Source organism: Ylistrum balloti, unplaced genomic scaffold (assembly GCF_031769215.1).
Source record: "Ylistrum balloti isolate Yb309-2 unplaced genomic scaffold, AGI_CSIRO_Ybal_v1 Utg371400, whole genome shotgun sequence".
In the NCBI taxonomy this organism is placed as follows: domain Eukaryota; kingdom Metazoa; phylum Mollusca; class Bivalvia; order Pectinida; family Pectinidae; genus Ylistrum; species Ylistrum balloti.
The window spans coordinates 27,707-46,084 of record NW_026782737.1 but is presented as its reverse complement, the minus strand read 5'-3'; the positions used below and the strand labels follow the sequence as shown (position 1 = coordinate 46,084).

The window sequence follows — 18,378 nt, the reverse complement described above, 5'->3', positions numbered from 1 at the left end:
ATTCTAACTGTCAGTCTGAGGTAATTAACCTTCATTCTAACTGTCAGTCTGAGGTAATTAACCTTCATTCTAACTGTCAGTCTGAGGTACAGGTGTTATAATTAACCTTCATTCTAACTGTCAGTCTGAGGTACAGGTGTTATAATTAACCTTCATTCTAACTGTCAGTCTGAGGTACAGGTGTTATAATTAACCTTCATTCTAACTGTCAGTCTAAGGTAATTAACCTTCATTCTAACTGTCAGTCTGAGGTAATTAACCTTCATTCTAACTGTCAGTCTGAGGTATAGGTGTTATAATTAACCTTCATTCTAACTGTCAGTCTGAGGTATAGGTGTTATAATTAACCTTCATTCTAACTGTCAGTCTGAGGTACAGGTGTTATAATTAACCTTCATTCTAACTGTCAGTCTGAGGTACAGGTGTTATAATTAACCTTCATTCTAACTGTCAGTCTGATGTAATTAACCTTCATTCTAACTGTCAGTCTGAGGTATAGGTGTTATAATTAACCTTCATTCTAACTGTTAGTCTGAGGTACAGGTGTTATAATTAACCTTCATTCTAACTGTCAGTCTGAGGTACAGGTGTTATAATTAACCTTCATTCTAACTGTCAGTCTGAGGTACAGGTGTTATAATTAACCTTCATTCTAACTGTCAGTCTGAGGTACAGGTGTTATAATTAACCTTCATTCTAACTGTCAGTCTGAGGTACAGGTGTTATAATTAACCTTCATTCTAACTGTCAGTCTGAGGTAATTAACCTTCATTCTAACTGTCAGTCTGAGGTAATTAACCTTCATTCTAACTGTCAGTCTGAGGTACAGGTGTTATAATTAACCTTCATTCTAACTGTCAGTCTGAGGTACAGGTGTTATAATTAACCTTCATTCTAACTGTCAGTCTGAGGTACAGGTGTTATAATTAACCTTCATTCTAACTGTCAGTCTGAGGTACAGGTGTTATAATTAACCTTCATTCTAACTGTCAGTCTGAGGTACAGGTGTTATAATTAACCTTCATTCTAACTGTCAGTCTGAGGTACAGGTGTTATAATTAACCTTCATTCTAACTGTCAGTCTGAGGTAATTAACCTTCATTCTAACTGTCAGTCTGAGGTAATTAACCTTCATTCTAACTGTCAGTCTGAGGTACAGGTGTTATAATTAACCTTCATTCTAACTGTCAGTCTGAGGTACAGGTGTTATAATTAACCTTCATTCTAACTGTCAGTCTGAGGTACAGGTGTTATAATTAACCTTCATTCTAACTGTCAGTCTGAGGTAATTAACCTTCATTCGAACTGTCAGTCTGAGGTAATTAACCTTCATTCTAACTGTCAGTCTGAGGTATAGGTGTTATAATTAACCTTCATTCTAACTGTCAGTCTGAGGTATAGGTGTTATAATTAACCTTCATTCTAACTGTCAGTCTGAGGTACAGGTGTTATAATTAACCTTCATTCTAACTGTCAGTCTGAGGTAATTAACCTTCATTCTAACTGTCAGTCTGAGGTAATTAACCTTCATTCTAACTGTCAGTCTGAGGTATAGGTGTTATAATTAACCTTCATTCTAACTGTTAGTCTGAGGTACAGGTGTTATAATTAACCTTCATTCTAACTGTCAGTCTGAGGTACAGGTGTTATAATTAACCTTCATTCTAACTGTCAGTCTGAGGTACAGGTGTTATAATTAACCTTCATTCTAACTGTCAGTCTGAGGTACAGGTGTTATAATTAACCTTCATTCTAACTGTCAGTCTGAGGTAATTAACCTTCATTCTAACTGTCAGTCTGAGGTACAGGTGTTATAATTAACCTTCATTCTAACTGTCAGTCTGAGGTACAGGTGTTATAATTAACCTTCATTCTAACTGTCAGTCTGAGGTAATTAACCTTCATTCTAACTGTCAGTCTGAGGTATAGGTGTTATAATTAACCTTCATTCTAACTGTCAGTCTGAGGTATAGGTGTTATAATTAACCTTCATTCTAACTGTCAGTCTGAGGTACAGGTGTTATAATTAACCTTCATTCTAACTGTCAGTCTGAGGTAATTAACCTTCATTCTAACTGTCAGTCTGAGGTAATTAACCTTCATTCTAACTGTCAGTCTGAGGTATAGGTGTTATAATTAACCTTCATTCTAACTGTTAGTCTGAGGTACAGGTGTTATAATTAACCTTCATTCTAACTGTCAGTCTGAGGTACAGGTGTTATAATTAACCTTCATTCTAACTGTCAGTCTGAGTTAATTAACCTTCATTCTAACTGTCAGTCTGAGGTACAGGTGTTATAATTAACCTTCATTCTAACTGTCAGTCTGAGGTACAGGTGTTATAATTAACCTTCATTCTAACTGTCAGTCTGAGGTACAGGTGTTATAATTAACCTTCATTCTAACTGTCAGTCTGAGGTACAGGTGTTATAATTAACCTTCATTCTAACTGTCAGTCTGAGGTACAGGTGTTATAATTAACCTTCATTCTAACTGTCAGTCTGAGGTACAGGTGTTATAATTAACCTTCATTCTAACTGTCAGTCTGAGGTAATTAACCTTCATTCTAACTGTCAGTCTGAGGTACAGGTGTTATAATTAACCTTCATTCTAACTGTCAGTCTGAGGTACAGGTGTTATAATTAACCTTCATTCTAACTGTCAGTCTGAGGTACAGGTGTTATAATTAACCTTCATTCTAACTGTCAGTCTGAGGTAATTAACCTTCATTCTAACTGTCAGTCTGAGGTAATTAACCTTCATTCTAACTGTCAGTCTGAGGTATAGGTGTTATAATTAACCTTCATTCTAACTGTCAGTCTGAGGTATAGGTGTTATAATTAACCTTCATTCTAACTGTCAGTCTGAGGTACAGGTGTTATAATTAACCTTCATTCTAACTGTCAGTCTGAGGTAATTAACCTTCATTCTAACTGTCAGTCTGAGGTAATTAACCTTCATTCTAACTGTCAGTCTGAGGTATAGGTGTTATAATTAACCTTCATTCTAACTGTTAGTCTGAGGTACAGGTGTTATAATTAACCTTCATTCTAACTGTCAGTCTGAGTTAATTATCCTTCATTCTAACTGTCAGTCTGAGGTACAGGTGTTATAATTAACCTTCATTCTAACTGTCAGTCTGAGGTAATTAACCTTCATTCTAACTGTCAGTCTGAGGTACAGGTGTTATAATTAACCTTCATTCTAACTGTCAGTCTGAGGTAATTAACCTTCATTCTAACTGTCAGTCTGAGGTACAGGTGTTATAATTAACCTTCATTCTAACTGTCAGTCTGAGGTACAGGTGTTATAATTAACCTTCATTCTAACTGTCAGTCTGAGGTACAGGTGTTATAATTAACCTTCATTCTAACTGTCAGTCTGAGGTAATTAACCTTCATTCTAACTGTCAGTCTGAGGTACAGGTGTTATAATTAACCTTCATTCTAACTGTCAGTCTGAGGTACAGGTGTTATAATTAACCTTCATTCTAACTGTCAGTCTGAGGTACAGGTGTTATAATTAACCTTCATTCTAACTGTCAGTCTGAGGTACAGGTGTTATAATTAACCTTCATTCTAACTGTCAGTCTGAGGTACAGGTGTTATAATTAACCTTCATTCTAACTGTCAGTCTGAGGTACAGGTGTTATAATTAACCTTCATTCTAACTGTCAGTCTGAGGTAATTATCCTTCATTCTAACTGTCAGTCTGAGGTACAGGTGTTATAATTAACCTTCATTCTAACTGTCAGTCTGAGGTACAGGTGTTATAATTAACCTTCATTCTAACTGTCAGTCTGAGGTAATTAACCTTCATTCTAACTGTCAGTCTGAGGTACAGGTGTTATAATTAACCTTCATTCTAACTGTCAGTCTGAGGTACAGGTGTTATAATTAACCTTCATTCTAACTGTCAGTCTGAGGTAATTAACCTTCATTCTAACTGTCAGTCTGAGGTACAGGTGTTATAATTAACCTTCATTCTAACTGTCAGTCTGAGGTAATTAACCTTCATTCTAACTGTCAGTCTGAGGTACAGATGTATACAAGTTGATATAGACTGTTTTACAGGTGTTATAACATAGATAAAAGTATTTAATAGTTCAATAGACCTGAAGCCATAAATAGACACGAGTTAGTTATAATGCTTTATGTTTTATCCATAGTTATATACAATAGTTTGGATACCTACCTTTGCCTTCTTGCTTTTGTGTATTGCCTATAAATAAAACATGTTGAATATAAGTACAGAGTGACAATTATGACACAGGTTAGCTTTATCAGTAACCAGTGAGATAGTACAGGAAAATTCAAATCAAAAGGCCCAATGGACCTGAAGCATCCATGATATAATTTCCGTAGTATCGATGTTCTGGGAGGAGACTTTAATACATCTTACCTTATTTGCCTTCAGAAGATCTTTCTCCAGTTGATCTGTCTTCTCAACCCATGTTGTGATTTCTAAAAATTAACAAGAAATACCAACATGTCAACAGAATCTTCATTCAAACTCAGATTTGATCAAACATGATAAAACTGAAACATTATGAAGATGACTGAACTTTGTTCTACTTACATATCATTAATCACGTCTTTCTGTCACTATATTTCTACTTACATATCATTAATTACATCTATCTGTCACTATAATTCTACTTACATATCATTAATTACGTCTTTCTGTAAGTATAATTCTACTTACATATCATTAATTACGTCTTTCTGTAAGTATAATTCTACTTACATATCATTAATTACGTCTTTCTGTAACTATAATTCTACTTACATATAATTAATTGCGTCTATCCGTCACTATAATTCTTTCATGAGAGATGAGAAACAAGACAAGAATTTCTACATTCCACATTATAATGTAAAATTTCGCTGATTTCCACAAATTTGAGTTCTTATCTAGTATTTTAACACAAACACTGACACAGAAACTTATACTCCAAAGTCATTGGATGGCAGAGCAATTGTAATCATGTGTATTTTTCTAAAAAATCGGTGTTATAAATAAACACATAACATCATATACAACTAATTTTGAGTTAGAATATCAATACTTTTGATTATGACTTACAATGAACAAGTGTTGGAGTTTGAACTTTGAACTGTATTCTGGGTCATTAATAAAAGCCAGTAGCATTATAGTCAATAGTATTACCTCTTTCTTGTTTTTTGCATTTTCCTTCTAATTCATAGCTTGCAGTCCTTAAATCTATTAGTTGTAGCTGAAAGTAAACGAGGAGACCTAAAATACCTGGTAAAACATTTACATACAGGTGTATATATGTAAACTGCATGATCATTGAAGTAATAACAGACAAGTAAATTGTCACATAGGTATAAATACTGTATGATCACTGATGTAACATCAGAAAGGTAAATTGTCATATAGGTATATATACTGTATGATCACTGATGTAACAACAGACAGGTAAATTGTCAAATTTTGAGGCAACTTGCTCCTTTATAAAGACACAAATATTACATAAATATTAGTTGAGATATATACACATACTTTCTCTTGTGAATTAAAATTTATCCTTCATGGAAATTAAGGTATAGATGCAGATGATGTATACTGTGATTGAAATATTAAATACATATATTTCTGTGTGTTGAGGGGAAAGACCAGCTGCAATGTTGTATTGCGATAACGTTATGATTTTGCAACATTGAAAAGGAGGCATGGTATCACTACTGATATTAGTACTAGAGAATTGCGTAGTGTTGTCAATTAAAGCTTCAAAAAGATGGATTAGATTGGTCAAAAGCAACTGACCATCTGGTCAATCTGAAATGACAAATAAAAGATCTGTTTTTTTTCAGTGGATGATAGATACAAACACTAAAATCAATAAAACACACTGAGCAACTAATAGTAGATTGAAGATCCATTCCTTGATTTTGTTTGAAAGGAATTAGGATGCATTGAAAGTCCAATGTATCAAAAATCTATTGCATCCTGTAGCTATTGACTTTGATGATAAAGCAACCTCCACTCACATAAAAATACATTCTGTATACATACATAAAGTCAGGATTCTATACCTGTCACCATATTAACTGAAAGTAAGGTATAATTATATGGTATTGATGCCTAAAAGATATCATTTCAAAAATATGTTGTGTATCAATTAAAATTTGTTGTAGTTTCAAAAATCCTTCCTCTTGCCATTGCTTTAAACATCATCTTTCCGGCAAAACATTGTTGTGTATGCCATAATTTACAGCAATTCATATATCTACTTTTGTCATTGCTTTTTGTGGAAAATGTAAAGCATGTATAATGTTGTCTATTATTGTTATCCAAATATTATTATAGATGACGTATGTTGTTAATGCAAGCAGCGTCATCTGTTTCACATGTCTGAGTTTTCACCTGTTTCACATGTCTGAGTTCAAGTTATTTCTCCTCCGAGATATGGGTTGCATTACAGAGTATCCACACCAATTAATATATGGTGCTAGCTGTCAGTCTGGGGTTCGATCATTTGTAACAGGTATGATCAGCGGAGACTGGGTACGATCATTTGTACTATGGATGAACAAGATATGTTGTAACAGGGACGGAGGAGACAGTACTATGATCATGGTTACTTGTTCCAGGGACGATGGAGATGGAGTATGATTACTCGTACCAGGAACGAAAGAGACACAACTTCATTTCCACCAAGGAGACAGTTGTGCTAGGAAGATGGAGATGGGATATTTCACTTTACTTCGACAAAGTGTTTTGTTTATTACAATCCGAACGTTACAAGATGATGTAAGAAGTTAGAACACTCATATGGACAGTTGTGAATAGTTAACAAGGCTACTACTAAAAAGTTGAAATCCTCGTTACTGTCAGTGTCGCCTGTCGTGTATGAGGTCAAGTGCCACGATGTCAGCATACACCTGAAAATATCCAATATAGTTTGATAATTGTGTTTGTATACTTATAGGTGCCATGCATCCCTCAGATTATTACATTGCAGTACCTGCATCCGATGGAACTCCTCCTCCGACAAGGAGGACGCCATCTTGGATTCGTCAATGTTGTCAAACGAAACCGAGGCTACATAAACACAGGTAGGCCAACTCGCCCGCTATGACGCTGACAGCAGCTGTTGCATACTGTTTGCATGTTAACTTAGTCAGAAGAAGTAATTTACAATCGATTGTACAAATGAACAAAAACAAACGGAATATGTGTAAAGTACAAATGAGAAGAAAGTCGATATCTTCTTCTTAATAACTCCACCTTGACTTGATATTAATGTTAGAGGAGGTTTCCTAAAGTGCGTGGAGGACGCTAAAATACAAGCCAAAAAAAATAGAAACAAAACACATTTTTTTTGTTAGAATGAACATCAAACTAAGTTCAATCTAAGATATCACGGAAACTTTATTGCCGTATGATCCGCGAGAAGAAAAGTTTTAGTATCCAAGTATATTTGGAACAGTTTATCTCAGCTTGTTGTTGCTGTTTCTACTCTAGAATAGTTTGAAATCTTGTTAGATGGAAATTGAAAAAAAAATACATTGTTGTACTAACGAACAATCGGTGACTTATATTGAAAATTTTACACATGAAGTAATGTACATTTTAATTCTATTTTTAAATGTTTCTGATATGGACATATAGTACCTATATGTTTGTGTCCATTACCAATCGGTCCCATTTAAAAAAGCGCATCAACGTGCACGCGCTTTAGCTTTTATGTAAATACCTGTATAGAATCAAGTATCTTCTCCGTCGAAATGCTGAAGAGTTTACCACAATTTGAAAATAAGAAATTTACAATAACACTATGATTATTATAAAGAAAAAACTTATTTCCCGAATATATCCGAACGCCCGACTCTTCAGTTATCGCAAACAAGTCTGTATATAAAACGATGGTTGGTTCATGTATTCCATGCAATACTATCTTTACCAGCTTTGCTAACTTTTTCACAAATATTTTCAGATGTTGGTTTAACATCACTGGTGACACTAATAACCTTTTTCGACTCCATAAATATCAATGGCTTAACATCTTCCATCTTGTGCTGCCAACGTACGCCGTTTTACATTTGTCTAGATGAAAAAGTGGTCGTCAGAGATCTAATCATTGGTGAAACGAAAGTGTATATTGTTACAGAGCCTTACAGTCTTTTTCATCAAGCTGTTATGTTAAGTAATAATGAGTGTCGATTCCCATCCTCGATCCTAGACCTATTCTCCCAATAGGTCTTACAATTTGCTACCAGAAAAATTCAGTTGTTCATTGGTTCAAAACATCTAGATTTCGGGTCCTATGTATGTAACTATAATTCAATTATGAATTACAATAGTTGACCACGCATACAAATTGTCAAGGTCAATGCTGAGTCCTTTGAAACCCTGCTGAAGGTCAAGTGCAGTTCCATACCATCACGATCTTATTACAAAAGAAAGCAAGGTATATTTCTGGTATTGAAAACAAATTCAAACCAATTTCGTGTTCCTCTGTTGATGTACGATATAAATAAAGCCACAGTAGTAGTATTTCTTTCAAATTTTCTTTATCTAACATTTTTTACTATTTTTTATGTAGCGGACGGAATGCCACCAACAAATAAGCAATTTTATTCATGTACCAAAGTGATATTAACGTAAAAATCAGAGCTCAAACTATTCCATTGCTTTTGCTAAATATTAATATTTTGATGCATTGTCCAAAATATGTTTTTAAGACAATGCAAGTCCAAGTGTCTCATTCAGCACAATTTTAAGATTTGTATGAAAAATAACAGGAGACAACAAACGTATTTACATTGAATCAATGATAACAAAAAAAATGTTTACTTTCAATGTACGTAAAAACTTTCACGTTGTCAAAAAATCTAAATGTTTACAAATGTTAGTCCAAAGACCAGGATCTGATTGGTCATGACGTTTGGTTACTTGGGTGGGTTCTGGTGTCATTGTAATGACGCTAGAAAACATATACCAAATAACATTATCAATCAACGACCAAAAAACCCTGTTCTTTCCTATGCAGTGCATTGTTTTGACCTCAACAGAATCACGATCTATATCCTGTAAAATGCCTGGATATGGTCTCCCATCATACTCAACAACACACCACTTACCAATTTGATCCGGTTCTTGCAGTAACTGGATGAGCCCAGCTGAAGACATTGAGGCTTCCGCATGACTTGCCTGATTTTCAGCAGACCTGCCTTTGTCACTTCCAAACGCCATCTCTTCTATATTGGTAGGACCTTTACTTACACGCTCTACCTCATTTTCTTCAGTAATGTGAACCTTTTTCGGCTCGAAACATTCGCATTCACGTGGCCTTTTGCAAAAGCATGAAAGACATCTTACCTTAATGGAGGATGTCCCCCGATCGCTTAAAACCTGATGCAGTGACATTGTACCGGGGACTGCTTTAATTGTGCTTGGAATGGTAACATCGATTGCGTGAATAGCATCATCGGGAATCATGTACAGTTTAACTGACAAATCAAGTTCGGATAGCTCATGAAAAAGAACATCTGCATCGGTGATATCTCTGCCATAACCAACTACGTTATCAGCAGAACGTTTAATGGTTGGTCCGATGCCATCAGGAGCGCCTTTTCCATGGCCAGATTCAGAAAAATTCCAACTAGCGTATTTGAAGCCATACGCTGAATGAATGCGAGATTTGAACAAATGGAATTTTTTTCTGGACCGATATTGAGACGTCGGCCCATCACTTACAACATGAATCGTGTCTACTTGGGATTTAGAAGCATTTATGTCTTTAAAGACTGGATCGAAATGTGCCCATGTGGCGGCGGGATCATGCCGGGTATTTTTAGCGATTGAACAGAAAGAGTTGATGCCTGTTTTAGTATAGTGCACACCAGTGTGAAGTGCAACTTGGCGTCGGGATGCGCCAAAATGCATTGACTGAACCTCATCAGCCATCTTGCAAGCGTAATTCTCAGAGAAGTCAATATGAATTATGGCCTCGTTTTCACATAAGCCATCCTTCAGATTTTTCAGTATGTTGTATTGATGGAATACGTTGTACACATGTCTACAAAACTTACCCTTCAAACTTTGAGATGTTTCATCCAGTAACTGGTGCAGAAGCATGTGTTCTTTTCCTTTAACAGTGACATGGACATTGATTTTCTGTACCTCACCATTAGGCTTTTCTATAGTTCTCTCTTCTGTTTTGTTGACCCATTTGTGCACCAATACTTGCATGTTCTTATTAAAATCTTAGTTATGTGGGAATGATAACACTTTGCCAACACTCTCCATACATACACTCTTTCTTATTTGCATCACTACACACTTCGTTCAGATTTTTTGTATCAAGGACTTTGCAATCAACTAATCTCTCAACTAGAAATTTCATATTTTCATGAATTTTGCATGAACACGTGTCTCGGCCTGAACAATTTGGCTCAACAATCCAAAACGGTCTTAGCCTGCAGACTGTTTGGTAGGAAGTAACCATTAGTTGACTTTCAGCAAGAAATTGTTTGTGTAAGGTAATCAGATTGTCACACAGAAGGCGTTCTTGTTTTTTCATTTTGTTCCGAGTGATAGTATCTCTCTTTCCAGGCATCATTTTGTTCCGAGTGATAGTATCTCTCTTTCCAGGCATCATTTTGTTCCGAGTGATAGTATCTCTCTTTCCAGGCATCATTTTGTTGTTACAATCCTTTTCAAGTTCAAGACTGACGCTATTTTTTTTTCTGCAACGTTCGTATACAATTTGTTTTCTTCTACATTTGTTTGACGTAAGACGTGATCTTGAAATCCCTAGATCAGATGGAGAATATTTCAACAGCCTGTATTTTTTTCAGTATGGAACCGGAAATAACTTTCGATACAACTTGTTTTCCCTTTTCTGTCTTCTGCTGCTGTAACTACTGCACTGTTGAATAACAGCTTCTTCTTAACATCACTGGGAATACTGACACCCTGGAGTTGTTGCTTTAATGCTCAGCGAGGACTTTTTGTCTCGGTTGTGCTCTCCATATCGGTATCTTCGTAGTCGTTTCTGTTTTCTTTTCTCATGTCTGGATCCATTTTCTTTTTCAATCTCTGTCATCTCTTCTTGAATTTTAATTTGTCTCTTTGTGCTTTTAAAATGTCGGCCTCCAGCTGCTTATTTCGTCTTTATACTTTTTATCTGTCTCTTTTCACTTTCTTCCGTCCACGACTCTTTCTGTCGCTCTCATTACCTTGTGACGGTCCCGGAGACGATGGTGGAGTAAACATCACTGCTGATAATTCCTTTTTCTTTTCCGATTCATTTCTCGTTTCTCTGTTCACCATTTTCGGGGTAGCTTCCTTTACTCACGTTCTGGTAGTGATTTTATACTAGGTCTTTCGCTTTGACTTTTTCTTTTTTTGTGTCTTCCTTTTTTTTTTACGAGACACTCGGCGTAACTGAATCATTCTTTATATTCTGTCTGTATTTCCGCGCCCTTTCTGCTGCGTTCATTCCCATTTTTATATAGCTGGTACTCCTTATTAAACAGAATTCGTTTATCGAGTTTTGCAGAAAAATCATTATATTTCCACCAACGTTCTGTAATGATGGGTTCACAAAAATCAACAAGATGGTACGCGACTGTAAACTTTTGTCTGTCTAAATCCTTTTCTGCTTCTATAACATCTTTCTCAGTTTGAAGCAATTTGTTTTTCAGTACCTTGTTTTCCATTTGGTCAATGTCTGAAAATATTGAATGCTGCTGTTAAGCTTTTACATCTTTTTTTTTCAATATTTTTTAATTTTCAACGTACAAAATTCCGTACCGTCACGTCGTGGTCTGTACCGTCACGGCAAATTATACAAGAACGTGACTGTACGGAATTATTTAAAGTTAACAAGCAATAATGTTTTAATCCGTGACGTGTGGGACAATCGAAAATACTTATAATTATCTCATCAAAATAATTAAAATTTTGCAATTTTCTGACTGAAAGATTCTCACTGTACTATAAGTAGGAATGTGAACGGTACGGAGAGCTATTAAAGGTACAATCGAGCAAACTATTACTTACTTTGAGGTAGTCTATTTCTCAGCGGCCATGGCATGTAGAAAATGGAACGGGGGACATTTACGTCATCAATAGATTGTGTGGCGCCAGAACTTAAATGACCTTTAATCACGCTTTGATCACCAGTGACGAAATTCAGGCTGTGACGGTATAAAACGGATAATCGCGAGACCGAAGTTTGTTGTTGAATTAAATGGAGATGTGAAACCACAAACGAAAATACCTGTTTGTAGATAGAAAACTAGTGTTAGACAACCAGTGTTATTTTTTGTTGCATGGTTGCACAGTAGTTATACTCTGATGCAGTTAGATCGGTGTATTGTATGTTGTCGGAGCCTCAACTTTTGTTATTCGAGTTTTCCCCCTTTATATGGATGGTATGTGAGTTGGAGATTAGTAGGCCAATATATATGAATATTGTTACCATATCAAGTTATGTGTAATTTTACCAACGTTTTTAGAACTTTTATTGAAATGATGTGTATTGATTGATTGAATTGATTGTCAGAGTAAGATTGATCTGTATGATAAGAAATAACACTCAGAGAATACAATTCATCATCAATCCAATAACACATTTCTTGGTAATTACATTGATGTTATTCTAGTTCATATTTCTGTTCATGCTATGAATTAATGTTGAGGCATTTTATCTGATCTAATGCGTAGGATCATTATCAGTAATGAGTTAATATCGTAATGTTATTTAGTATGAAATATTACTGTGACGGTATCGGTCGAAACTGGTGTGTAGTGCCATGTATTGCTCTAGTCATCAAGTCACTTAGTCACATATTTGTTTCGAAGTCAGAATCTATTGAAGTGCGTATTAATTGTTGGTACTTGACTTGTCAAAATGGATAAAAGCAATATATAGAAGAGAATGAGTTGTCACTTTATTTACTAGGTTGGTGATTGGTCACAATCTATAAACTTTATTTATTTTACAACAATTGCGAAACAAGTTATGTCAGCTTATACTAATCACTCGGCTTGTTGGCCTGGATGTAAGCGCGCGAGGGGTCTTATTGTGGGAGGAAACCGGAGTACCCGGGGAAAACCCACGTGGTGGGGCAGGTGACCCCTTACCTTTTCACGTCCGTTCCGGGAATCGAACCCCGGCCGGCTAGGTGAAAGGCGAGTGAGTTAACACTGCGCCACCTGAATTGGTCACAATCAGTCACACAGTTATGTTCATTCATTATAACAGGTGGATTGAGTCACATCTAATTTGTCTGTTTAATTAATGAGCAACAAGCCATGAGATGGTGTTACATGAGGTCACAGGGTACAATGTCACTTATAGTCACATTGTCACCTCTGTCACACATGGTCACACTTTGTCATGTCTTGTCACAATTTAGTCACAGTTGCTTATTAAGATTATTTGGTGGGTGGAATCAAGTCATGTTGTAAGATGTGATAAAGTATGTACTTTTGTACTATGAAATAATGTTCTGCTGCGTTGCCATTAAAATGACAGTCAAGTAAAACCTGACTCTCCTTGTTTTGTAGATACTGTACCTGTTAGCCCACACCTACATCTTGTCAGTACAAACTTTTAATGGGTATGCATTTGAGAACTCTTGCAAATTTTTACAAGAATTTACATCTTATGTCATTCTACAAGGCTTAGAGATAAGAGATGCCCAAGTTATTTAATAGCATTTAATAGCATAAATAATGGACGCAGGCTTCACAGCCTCTATGTCCATATCATGTACATTGTAAAGTGCAATAAAAACAAATTTCACTTTCAGTTTAACGGCTACTAAGTACAAACATGTTAATGATCGAATGTGAAACAGTTATTTTTCCAATGTTCATCTAACATAATTTCAAATTTAATTACAGATTTAGCACTGACAAGAGTTTGTGGTAAACTATTCCATAAGTCAATTACTCGCTGACTGAAAAAATGCTTCCCGCCGTCAAGACGACATCGTTTTTTTAAAAGATTTTCTTATTATGACCCCTGGTTATATTATTTTTGTCCACTTGGAAGAAGCTTTTCATCTTCATCTATCGAGGTCTGTACTCACGTTGTTTAACCAGTTATCGGCCAGGACATTGCTGACATGGCCAAGGGTAAAGCAGGCTTTTGAGCAAAAGTATTTATCGACTGACCTCAGTCTGAATCCACAGTTAATAGCAGACAGTGAATTTTTCATCACGATTGTGTTGAAGACTGGTCAACCCATTGAGGACTTTCACTCAGTCTTAGTGCAAAAAGGGCAATATTTGAGGAAGCCAGATATTTACGTTATTAATAGATTTATAGGTGGGTTCCCTGATCAGCTGAAATTGTATGTGCGCTCCGGCAGACCTTCATCTTCCGCAGAGGCCCTGTCTCAAGCCAGAATGGGTGAGGCTTACAAGCTACGTTATACAGCATCTCACTTTTCTGCATCACAGCCCCAGGTTCAGCTAGTACCAGTTCCTGTAGCTACACCTACCGTTCAGTTGGTATCAGCACCGACCCAGCATGTCACTGGCACCACCCATGGTGCAGGCAGCTATGCTTCAACAGGAGAACAGCAGTGCTACGGTCAGTGCAGGTAAATCTCTGGAACATAGAATGGAGACTATCGAGTCATAGTTATCCACTCTCTTGAACTCTCAGTCGCGCCAGCAGACTTTCCAAGGTCAAGGACCGACATTTGGTGGTTCTGGCGCACATGTTTTAAGTGTAAAGGACAGGGCCACACTAAAACTAAGTGTAAATGGAATGGCCAAAGGTTGTGTACCCCAGAAACTCAGTGCCAATTATGTGACCAATATGGACATACCACAGCTTTGTGTGTGAGAAACTGACATCTCCCAGGCGAATACAGGCGCCATAGTCTGGGGAAAGACTAGAATGTAATAACTTTCAACGCCAAGTATATAGTGACCAGGAAAATGATGTATGTGACAATTACAATTTTTCACATTTTTTTTCATGCCTCTTACTATTGGTGACATAAAAATGTCAGCATTGTTAGATTCAGGAAGTTCAATTAATTTCATCTCTAGATATTTGTAAGGGTATAGTTCATCACACCCGCTTATTTTGGGTACAAATTATTTGAAATCATGCAACATTGTCTTAGATTTTTCCGAAAACTGTGTGAAATTGACATTTGATGTGAAATGTAAACAAACCACTGAAATATTGCCCAATACTGAGATGATTGTTTGGGGCAAAGTGTCTGAGGTATAAGGTTATGGTACACAAGATATATTTACTATAGGTTCTCACATGTCAAAAGCTGGCTTGTTAGTAGCCAAGGCTGTAGTTACTGTTACTATGAATCATATGGTTCCAGTGAAAATTCTTAACCCTACAAGTTCTACTTTTATTATACTCAGGGGTAAAAATTTATCAAAGTTAACATTACTTGATAGTACACATGGTGTGTTAGTATGTAGTGATTCACAAAACACAGTACAAAATGATAAAGTGTGTGCTAATGTACAAGTACTTGTGGCCACCCAGTTGAAGATCTTACTGACTTCTTTTTCCATTGTCCCTTCTTTACTATCCAAAGACAACTCCTCCTTAATTCTCTTTCTACTCTTAGTGATTCTATACCTCTTACCACTGACACATTTCTTAAAGGATCTCATACACTTGATGCAAATATAAATAAATCTATTCTTCATTTGATTCAGAGATTCATAACTGATACCGGTCGCCTGTTTTAGCCTTAGTTTACTTATACATACATTTTTTTTCTATTTCTAATTTGAGTTTGTTATCTTAAGTTTGGTCCGCCTGTCCCTTTTTACGGACTCGGCTCAGGATTGTGGGTATATGGACTGTTTGAACATGCAGCCTGTGCCGTGATCAATTGACAAACTTTGGCTCCATCTTGTTATATATAATTATATTACCTATCTAATCTTACTCTCTCTAACCCTATAATATAAATGATGGTAATGCTAGCCTTTCATTTCTGTTAGATAATTATTCATCTGAATCTATATTCTAAATTTTTATTCTTTTAATGCTATCATTATTATTTAATATCTTTAATTTTGATTGATGTGTCCGTGAACTTGTTTAGGTTGTATGGAGAGGGCTTTCATAGGCTCTGCCTGTTGCTCAATTCCATGTGTCATCAACATCAAGACAATAAAGTATTCTGAAATGAAATGTATATGTTAAAATGTGAAAAAAAATAACCAAAAACCTATTTTGGAAAGATGTATTTAATGCATGGAACAAATTAGTCAAAGTAAGTGAAAATCAATATAAGGGAGATAACTTCATTGCAAAAATGCCAATATGGTACAACAAATCTTTCAAAATAGATAGTAACAGTGTTTTCTATGGAAACTGGTTCAGGAAAGGAACAGTCATAGTGGATTATCTTATGAGTGGAAATAATACCAACTTTTTTGATACTTTTCTAGAATTCAGTCAAATTTTGACATTGAAATAAACTCTCTTTTTTAATTTTTAACTACAATGGCAGTCAAATGTGTGCAGTGTATAAATGTCTAACTATAAATCCACAGGGATTTATATACAGTGAAACCTCACCTAACAACCACCTCAAAATTACAACCACCCCGCTATTACAAGTACTTTTTTCAGTCCGGATTTTTCCCACAATATATCTTTGTATTGGTCGCTTCAGTATTACGACCACCCCGATATTGCGTATTACGACCACTTCTTACAGTCCCAACGACCACTAATTAACGATAATTGACCTCACAATTACGACCAAGTTCTGACCAGTGATTACCTGGTGGGCAGTGTACCACGAACATGTATGTCCTTCTCGACCATTGTTTTACGTACCAATAGATATGTACTAAAGTATGCTTTAAAACATACAGCATATTTTACTAAAATTCTGCAGATTCCTGAATTCTGTATACCGATCCAGCAGTTCATGGGAGATGCACCTAACAAGGACCACATATCGGACTTCGAGCTCGCAAATGACTGCATTCTCGAACCTTCTATGAGAAGTGTATGTGTTACAGATAAACAATACAACACTGATGTTATTGACGATGAGCACGATTTTTTGTCTGTGTGTTGTTTTCAAGTTTGAAGTTTCGGATGACATTTGTATGTATCATGTCTTGTTCTCTCTATAGAATATAACTATAATTACACGTTCTGGCATCATTTTGCAAATATTTTGGTTTGATTTGAGAGGCACATTAGGGAAGAGGCCTACTGCCAACTTATGAAACAACTCACACATAATCCCGATACGTATGTATAAACTGTAAATGTGCTGATGTCTAATTGTTGCCTTCCAACATACATGATGAGTCTTTTGTTCAACTTGATCGCGTATCTATTCTCCATTCTACTGAAATTAGTAGATACAAAATGTATAATTGCAAAGCAATGCATATTTGTCTTATTTCTTATCTCTCTCTCTCTCTCTCTCTCTCTCTCTCTCTCTCTCTCTCTCTCTCTCTCTCTCTCTCTACGACGAACAGAAGTTGTATTTGTAGGACACATATGTTACGTCAGAGGAGTAAAACGCCCAAAATTGTATTTAGACTTAAGAGTGGAAAATATGTACCAACTGTTTTGAATGCAGGTCTAGTGAAGAAAGAGGATGGCAGTTGCTCAATCAAATGTCTTCCATCGTGATCCCGGGGAGTGATCTGGTTGAGGAATGTGAGCTCTTCATGAAAGGAAGTTCTCATAGACTGGCCGCACCATGCCTTGATCGGATTCTGACAACGACACGGTAAAAACCTATAGATATTGTGAAACTTTGAAGATATTACGTATTTCTTAAGTAAAGGTGAAAATCTCTTTAAAAGTATCCATAGTGAGAATTGATATCTTGGTAGTGAAGAGCACAGACATAATACCTACTCAAACAGTATTTGTCATTATGGAGTCTTCTAAATTAGTCAATATTTCTGTTTCAGTGACGGATACCCATCTCACCAAAAAGAGTATGAACTACTCCGGTCACAAGAGAGAACAATCAAATTTGATGTCGTCTTGCCATTTGACGAACGACAGGTTTGTAACCAATATGATGTACTACTGACTAATATTGAATTTTCACGGGGCCGCGGTAACCCAGTCGGCAGAGATTCGGGGTGTATGGTGCAATGCTAGACATTTTTTAGGAGCATATGGGCGTGTTGACGTGTTGACGTACTTTACGCAAGACACTTTACCCCAAGTATTCTCGATGGCATGCAAATGGCTTCCCGTATGGCGTTCAATGAGATAACAGCCAGCTACTACAAGTGGATCTCGTCTGAAAATTACATTAGCTGTTTACAGGGCGATATACCCATCAAACCAACAATGCATTTTTACGATATTTTTTTATCTGCATACGTCTCACATGTTTATTTGTTTCTATT

General features: G+C 36.2%; 1 protein-coding gene across 1 annotated transcript in view; it reads right to left on the bottom strand.

Annotated features, from left to right (window-relative positions):
• Window positions 1-7,034, bottom strand: part of LOC132562368 (GRIP1-associated protein 1-like) — a 56,331-nt gene extending 49,297 nt beyond the window's left edge. The window contains exons 1-4 of the mRNA XM_060227110.1: window positions 6,992-7,034; window positions 5,170-5,236; window positions 4,402-4,463; window positions 4,195-4,221 (exon numbers count right to left, since the gene is read on the bottom strand). Of these exons, the coding sequence (XP_060083093.1) occupies window positions 4,195-4,221; window positions 4,402-4,463; window positions 5,170-5,236; window positions 6,992-7,033 (198 nt within the window). The 5' untranslated portion in view covers window position 7,034. The remainder of the gene's footprint in view (window positions 1-4,194; window positions 4,222-4,401; window positions 4,464-5,169; window positions 5,237-6,991) is intronic.
• Between the last annotated feature and the right edge of the window lie 11,344 nt (window positions 7,035-18,378).